Raw genomic sequence first — 8,854 nt, 5'->3', positions numbered from 1 at the left:
CCCATTTTCTGTGTGGAGAAAGTAATTCCAACTTGGCTTGAATATCTGCTGTTAGCTCCTTTGGCTGCATGCCCCTCCAGTGCCGCCGCAATCCCTGTCAGTCACACGCATGTAATCCTTGCCACCTCCCCAGTGCCTCTGAGTTATCTGCCAGCCACACGCCACTCCCCCCAATGCCCCCAATCCCTGCCAGCCACATGCATGCAATACCGGCCACTCTCCCCTACACCTACAAGATACCTGCCAGCCGTCTGCCATACCCCCAGTGCCTCTGCCATCCCTGTTGCCCATCACCACCAATAGCACAGCTATTTGTCCCATGGGCTGAATCACCGGGGTACAAATGTATGATGGGCTGGGTGTGGAGGGTCAGAGGGGCACTGGCAGTGGAGAATTGCTGGCAGAGAGTCAGCGGATAAGGAAAGTCTGTTGGGGGTTGGCTGTGGTGGCTGGCCAGGAGTGAATTAGGCACAGACAAGTGTCAGCGCCTAATCGTCTCAGACCCCACTGAGAATTCCCTTCTTCTGGCCAGGATCCAAATCTTTAAAAGTTTAAATTCCCTTCTTAGGGTACAGGATCCAAATCTTTAAAAGTTTGGAGGACATGGAAAGAAACCAAACCGTTATTTGAAACCCAAGGCACAACATAAAATTAAATGTGTGTTTCTGAGTATCCGTCATGTTAGTGTTTCAATGTGTTATAGAATTACAGCCGATAACCAGGCCCAAATCATGCACGTATTATGGCAGGTATTGTGAGAGGCTTTATTTTGTTCAGTCAGGAGAAACACACTCTGAATCATGTCTGCTGGTGGGGTCCTGGAAGAGAGCCTTTTCTGCTGTGACATTTCTCTGGAATATCATCCCTCTGGAACTTAGATTGGCCCTTCTCCATTAGCTTTCTATAAAGGCTTGAAGATTTGGTTCTGTGCTTGAGATGTCAAGAACCTAGAAAAGCCCATTTCTTGGTTTTGTTGAGTTGTTGAATGTGTTTTTGTAATTTTTCTGAGCTGCTATGTGTTTTTTATATTTTGTTCTTTTTGTATATGCACTTATCATTTTTAATATTGTCCAGAATCATATACTTGAGATAGGCAGGCCATATAAATCTAATGAATAAATATACAAAGGATCATACCTGTTAGGTAGACCATCAGAATGATAACCAGCCCCGTCCATCCCTGAAGTTTGTCCATTGAGCAAGCTGTTTCCTTGAATCTGAAAAATGACAGCCATATAAAACTAAATATTATAAATTATATTTTAGTAACCACTTGAACTGATACATTTTTTTAAAAAAGCAATGACCCGTCCAACATTTTGAACAAGAAAGTGGTGCATGTAAACAGAAAAACAGTAAGCTTTAAAATATTCACAGAATTCACAATGGTATGAGAAACAGTGTCTCCACTAAATAATTGACAGTCAAGCAGAAATGAAGTTAATCAACTAAAATTAACAAGCTTCCTCAACCCACAAATAAGTTACCCAGATCTAACCCACATATCAAAGGATAAGGTCTGCAAACATAGAGTTAATTAAGTTAGGTCTCCCGGCAGAACTGCATGTGCACAAGAATACATATTTATACACGCACGCACACACACACACACACACGTCAAATGTCTCCCTGGAATTAGCATGCAGACACTTTCACACCCCAGACAAGCTCCCCTTATAAAAATCTGTTGCTGTAACCCATTTCTCTGCAGCCTGCCCCTAACGACAAACTGTTTTGCTTTTAGGAAATTTTTCTTTCTTTCCTCACAGCTGTCTGTATCATTTTTATTTATTCTTGTACAGCCCCGCCTCAAGTTGGAACCCCAAATTATTCTTCTACAAGTTGCATGCCTGGTCCTCTGCAAGATCAGTCCAAATGCCACTGAGGTTCAATTCCCTCAGTGGCCTTCACAAAAGAAAAATATAAATAGGACAGAAATTCATTCACATTCTCACATGATAAAGAACAGTCTGTTCAGGAGGATCAACCTATAATATCTTTGATATCACCGAGAAACTAGAAAATCTGGGTTTTTCCAGAGGTTATATATGTTTAGCCTAGTTGATAATTATCATTATACAAGTCATTATAAAAATGACAATTTTTATTGTTAAAAAATAGATTGTTATTCAGGATCTGAGTTTTTTAAAGTCTTAAATTCCCAAAAAATATTTTAAAAGATTGCCATAACAGGACAAGAAGTTGACAACATAATCTATTATATCTGTTTATCAAGTCTCATTAGCAATATCAGAAATATTGGTCACCTAAATGCTGTTTAGGGTTGTAATTGTAAGTAACTATTACAACCTGAAAATGGGATTCATATTATTAGTGTTTTTGACAAACTCTGACAGAGGTGATTAATGAAACACTGAGTATGGAGATTGGAGAATCTTCCAAGATCTGCAAAAACTACTTAGATAACTGTTGGCAACCAATAATTGTATACAGGTAAAACACAACTTGCAGATGAGAGATGAAGTATTCTGGGCCTACTCCATGTCTGTAATCCTATACAATACTGTTTATAGAATTGCTATTTTCTTTGTCCCATTTCCAGCATATTAGAAAAATCTAATATTGGCTAGTAAAATAATCCTAGAACAATTACTCTAAATAATTTTGTTTATTGAATTAGGGGGTGAGTCAACCCTACTGAACGCCTAAAATATTTTCTTTGAACAAACGTGCATAACATTGAAGCACAGGAGTCTCCAACCACGGCAACTTTAAGACTTGAGGACTTCAACTCCCAGAATTCAGAACTCAGCATGATTGCCTGAGGAATTCTGGGAGTTGAAGTCCACAAATCTTACATTTCCCAGTTCTGAGGCCCCTGTAGCACGCAGATGGCTTGCAAAAAAAAATAAATCAATCAATCTATCAATCAAATGAGACTTCTTGCTTTTTGTAATTTTGATTTTGTAATTTCTATGGCTAAACATATAATTGGTAAGTGAAGATTCCCCGCCTGCCAGGAAATATATTTTGAGGCCCTTAAGTATATCAATACAAAGAATTACCTTTTTTAGCTGACGATCATGGTTTAGAAAAGTTTGACTGTCTCTGTAGAAAAAAGAACATGAAGTTTGAAATCTTTTCTGTACAAATAGCTGCTCCAAAAGACACACAATCAGATATTCTGAACATCTCTCAGTCCCTCTTCATAGTTTAACAGGAAACTCATAATAAAATATTTCAGCTTCTGGTTCCTGATTGTGTTCTGTATGATTGCTGCAGTTACTTTTTATCTCATTAGATAAGGCCTGGAACTACAACCAATGTGTGTCACTTGGTTTTTAATCATTAACAAGTATTCCAAAAGCATGAGGTAAAATGCAGCAATGAAAATATTTTAATGAAATCTCTTAAGCAGTTAAAGCAACAGAGACACCTGCTGTCAAAACTATGTAATATTCTTCTCCTTTTAGTAAGTAGAAAACAGAAACAAATAGTCTAGCACTTTCTCGATTGCCATAAAATGTACAGCATTTATTTTATAGTATTTCTACATGAAAACATGCATCTACTGTTGAATTTTTTCTACTATAGAGAATAGAAGAATTGTTGGAAGGAACAAAAATGAAGTAATTTTAGTGAAAACTAAACTAGCTTTCATTAGTTTTGCTTTCCACAATTTGAGAACCCTTCTATGTTATGTAACCAACAATATAATATAGGTCTAAAATTGTATTCGTGCATCCAGGATCTGAGTTTCTAAAATCCAGATTCCACCAGGTGACAAGTAAACGTTTCATTTTTCAATATTCTTTTTTGCATCTGGTGGCTCTCATTGTCATCAGGAGTTTTATAGCATAAATTTAGTGTTGTGGTTTGCCGGCAGCCGGTGCGGACGCCACAGGTATTGGACAATGAGGATGAAAGGGAACCAGTCAGGGATTCTGGAGAGGACTTGGACAAGGGTTTTGCATCTGATGCAGGGATGGGGCCAGGATTGTCTGGGAGTGGGATGCTGCCTTTGGAGCCTTCAGTCTGGCAGCAGTGAAGCAGAGGACCCAGGGGAACCTGTTCCCAGTGCCCATGTGCACAGACCTGCTAGAAGGCAAGAGCAGCTGAAGCAGAAGGGGCGACTCAGGAGTAAGGCTGGGAGGTGACTGCCCCTCCCATAAGGGATAAAAGTCAGACCTCAATGAGGAAAAGCTTTGCAGGAAGCAAAGCAGTTCAGTAATTTCCGAGTCCTTCATGAAGCTCTGTACTCTGGTCAGTTTTTTCTGGGGTTTTGGGTTGGTTTATGTTAGCCTTACTTGTACTTCTGTTTTTTGGCAGCATTCAACGGCACTGAAAAGTGTGCTCTTACCTGGAGGAAGTGTGTATAATTAGTTTTGGCTGGGAATGCAAGTAAGTCCCAGCGTCGCATTAAAATGGGTTTTACTTTTAAATTCAATTTGTTTTATTAAGTTTGATGAAGCTTGGGTCAGAACATTTGGGAACTGTAATATTTTAAACATTTGCTATTAAATTATTCTGCTTCAGTTTTTGTTTTTGTTTTGCTTCAGGTTCCTAGGGTTACCCTACATTAATATATTCTTCTCAAGCCCCTATAGCTTTATGCCAGTTTCACTGTTTATGTCAGCAGCAAAGCCAAAAACTGGTAGATGCTTAGTCCTTGAGTTACGACCACAACTGAGCCCAAAATTTCTTGTGCTAAGCAAGACAGTTACATGGGTTTTGCTTCTTCTTTTTTTTTTTACCTTTCTTGCCACAGTGCTTAAGTGAATCGCTCAGTTGTTAAGTTGCTAACATGATTGTTAAGGGAATCTGGTTTCTCCTTTGACTTTACTTGTCTGAAAGTCGTAAAATGTAATCACATGACCCCAGGACACTGCAACAGTCAAAAATATGAGTCAGTTGCCAAGCGTCTTAATTTTGATTACATAACTAAAGGAATTCTGCAACAGTCTTAAGTATGAAAAATGATCATAACTCACTTTTTCAGTGCCCTCGTAATTTTGAACAATCACTAAATGAACGGCTGTAAGTCAACGAACTACCTGTTGTCTTCAGATTTAATGCAGGACAATTTAATTAAAGCAATTGAAGGTTCTTCTATATTACATAAAGGTGAGAAAAACTATCACTAAGTTATCTCCCATCAGAAAGTTTTGACAAATAAACAGAACAAGTATGGAAGTTACTATAATTGAAGTAATATTCACTTAACTGTCTATGGGTATGGTGGTTGCCAGCAACACTATAAAAATATACTTAAAATTATGAGTGAGGCTGTCATATATATGGTCCAACCTACTATGTAGTAACAAGTGTGGTACCACAGTTGACTTGCTAGGAATTCTGCAAATATAACTGAATGTTTAAACAAAGGATTATCATGGAACAAGTTTCCTGAATCTTGTGATTTTTTTTTAATCTGCTCTACTTTAATTTGATAGTCTGAGTATCAGATCCTTTTTTTCCTTCCAAAATTACTACCTAAGCACACATTTTATTTGCCTCTTAATAAACAGACTTTTTTCTTCCTACAGTCAAACTAAGATCTTTAATGAGAACTAGATTACTGTAATGAAGCCCCAAAATTTCAGTGATTTATACAGGATTAATAGTGCAACATGCAGCTGAAATGCATGTTTGAATTAAGTGGAAAATAGTACTCTACAGTCTTCATATAATGCAACTTTAATGATATTTAAATAATTTAATTCCTGCTTTTAAATTATTGTAATGGTACAGCAGGATAGACATTTTATATAAACTAATAATGGCATTTTGAAATTAATGCATTATTTATTTTCTAAAATAAGCGAAGCATTGTATGTGTTGCTCACGGATCTATATCTAGATCCTATTTTGGAAACATTTTATGCTATTAATTGGCTGATCTTGAAAAACTAAGAGAGATGAACCTGGTTGGCATTTGGATGAGAAACCACCCAAAAGTACAAGAGTTGTATGCAAGACAGTGAAGTTAAAAAATATTCCAGAAAACAATGGCTAGCCACTTCCATGCTGTTGTCAGAAAACAATATAAAACATAACATCACTAAGAACTAAGTTTTATTCAAGGAAGATTTTTTTTAACCATGCCCTTTGTGTGTGTATCTATGTGCAGATTTGAATAAAGAATCATAATATTTATTTAATATACAACTTGTGAATTGAATAAACAAATAATTAAAATAAAAGGATAAGGCTGCCCATACTTGGAAGGGAAAATGTGAGTAATTTAGACATCACTTTAATTAATGATTTTATTCTTCTGGAATGAATTACACTAGTTGTTCAGAAATATGAAGTTAATAAAGTGCTGGAAACTAAAGAATTAGAAGGAAAACAACTGTTTAATATTTGGACAGCATCACACAACATAAGTGAATATGTACTTCTTGTGGAGTTTTTTTGCATGGGGGGAATATGTTTTTGAAAAATTAATTTGGTTTTGGCATACATTTTGGCAAAGTATTCTTTGCATATATCATACATTGTGGGTTGTCCAAAGTCCTCATTTGTAGCTACATAAAAGAGAGAGCGAAAGAAACTTGTGGAGGGATGTCATTGCTTTTTATCTCTCTTATTTCTTACATGAAGCATCATCATCATATGACTGTGTTGAAATTTGGGAATAGTAGTTGTAGAGGTAATGCATAGCAGATTAATTCAGACTTTACGGTTCTTTTTTTTAAAAATAAAGTTTTATTGAGTTTTAACAAAACAAATAAAACATCTTATTTGAGTACAGCATCATTCCGGGTTATCACATTTCCATTCAGACACAATTTCATATGCATATTCATCTTATGTATTCAACTTCATATCTTATTACTCTTTTTCCAACTTCTCACTATTTCTCCCTTTACTTCTCTTAATTTTCTTTTATGGTTATCTCATTTTCTTCTTATTCAATTGTATTTCTTTTACCTAAATTTCTATATCTTTTTATTCATTGTACTTATACTTTCGTCTGTCTTGTTTACAATTTCATATGTTCTCTTCCAACATTCTTAAGAAGCAAAATTCCCCCTATGATTGCCAATTGAAGTGCACACCTTTAAATCTTGTTACTATCATATGAAATCTCATTAAACATTGAATTTGTGAATTCTAAAATTATAACATTCAAATTTCTAATATCTATTTTATATCATGTAGATCTCATCATTCAGACTCTGCTTGGTACTTCCCCTTGAAAATGTAAAAAGAAAAATTCTAAAAACATAGCAAAAACAATACACACACACACACACACACACACACACACACACTAGTAAACAAAATAGTTATTCAAAATCATTCTAGTACTGGTATGAACCTTGTAAATCTTTCACTTTTTTTTTCAATATCTATCTTTGAGAACAATTGAAATGTTTCCCTCCCTTCTTCATTATTACTTAACTGTTAATAAGCATATCATTGGATAGTCATACAGTTTTAGCTTATAAATTATTTACTATTAATAAGCAAAATAATTATTCAAATTCATTCTAATAACTGGTATAAAATTTCCTATAAATCTTTCACATTTCTTTTCGATATTTTATCAATCTTTAGAAACAATTGCAATGTTTCCCTTTCTTCTTTATTATTGCATTAATTATAAATAAACATACATTGACATAACAATACAGTTTTATTTCATAGATTATTTACTTATTTCATTTCTAACTCATTAGAGTATTCTACTGTCACAACACTATCTTTTGTACCTTTGCAGAATCCTCACTTTTAACTTAATTTAGCCATTGTCTCTGTGTTTTCTAGCTAAGCAAATACCTTTAATCCTAGTACGTTTCCCCTTTTTCTTTATTTCCTGCTTTTGTCCCTCATAAGTTCTTTCCCTTTCTATCTCCCCCCCCCCCTTTTCTCATCCTTTTTTTATACCCTTCTCTCTAATTTTCCCTTCTGTAGTTTTCTTTTCTGCTTCTCCTTGCTGTTATACTTCTTTTTCGGACTATTTTTCTTTTTGGCTCTTCCCTTTGATCTCAAACTTTTAACTCCTTTCCCCCTTTTTCCCCTTTTTCCCACACTTTGCATTATTTGATCATTGAAAATGGCTTCTTCTTTGTCCCACCCTTCTTCTTGCTCTTGAAGCTTTTCCTTTTGTTTTTCATAGTTCAGGATCTCCATTTCAAAAAATTCAAATACGAAGCCAAAGGATCTTCCTCCCCTTTCTGCATCTTCTTTCTGTTTTTTAAGACTCGTCTTCAATTCCTCCAGGAGTGATGCCATTTTAAACACTTTTGAACAACCACCCGATTGACTTTAAGTAAAAACAGAAAAAGAAAAAAAAAAATGCCAAAAACTTTTTTTTTTAATCACCAGATGATCCCAGACTGTTCCTTCTTGTTTCTTTTCTTTACTTTTCCTTTCCATGGGTTACTGTATCTTTTAATAAGATTTCAGTTACAATGTATCCTCGGGAGACTTTTCAAAGTTTCAGTGTTAATCCTCTTTATTTTTCCAGGTGGCACTCCATTTTTTCATTATTCCAAGTTCCACCCTTCTGCCTCCGCTCTTCTTCTTTTTAGGGCTTTAAAATGACCACAAAAAAAAAATCTTTATTCTCCTTTTGACATTCAGATTTCAGCTTAAAGTTGCCTATTAGTGTCAAAATAGATTAACATAAATTTCTTTCCATGCCATTTGTAATTGTCAATATAAAGGTTTAAAAAAGGGTTTTTAACCTCCTTTTCTCTCTTCTTTGCCGCTTAGCAATCTTCTTTCAGAAGTATCCCTCTAAGTACTTTTAGATTCAGGGTATCTTGCTTAGATATTCTCTGTTGTTTAGCCCAGTCTGTCCTGTTTTCCTCTTTGTCTTCCTCCTGCACAATCTTATCCAGTTGGGTTCTTCTTTGAGGTGGCTATTTCTGACCACCAC

At 35.5% G+C, this 8,854-nt stretch overlaps 2 protein-coding genes across 2 annotated transcripts in view; both read right to left on the bottom strand.

Moving 5' to 3' along the window:
- IGSF5 (immunoglobulin superfamily member 5) overlaps nt 1-3,257 on the bottom strand; it is a 31,866-nt gene extending 28,609 nt beyond the window's left edge. Inside the window, 2 exon segments of the mRNA XM_087966889.1 lie at nt 1,138-1,217; nt 3,027-3,257. Coding sequence (XP_087823015.1) covers nt 1,138-1,195 — 58 coding nt within the window. The 5' untranslated portion in view covers nt 1,196-1,217; nt 3,027-3,257.
- Nucleotides 1-8,854, bottom strand: part of LOC113424465 (cilia- and flagella-associated protein 47) — an 851,958-nt gene that overhangs the window by 434,273 nt on the left and 408,831 nt on the right. The window lies entirely within an intron of this gene.

This window comes from Notechis scutatus, chromosome 5 (assembly GCF_049901735.1).
Source record: "Notechis scutatus isolate UNSWTSFEM ecotype Mainland chromosome 5, rNotScu1.2, whole genome shotgun sequence".
Taxonomy (NCBI): domain Eukaryota; kingdom Metazoa; phylum Chordata; class Lepidosauria; order Squamata; family Elapidae; genus Notechis; species Notechis scutatus.
The sequence above is the reverse complement of the archived record's forward strand: the minus strand, read 5'-3'. Positions and strand labels throughout refer to the sequence as shown.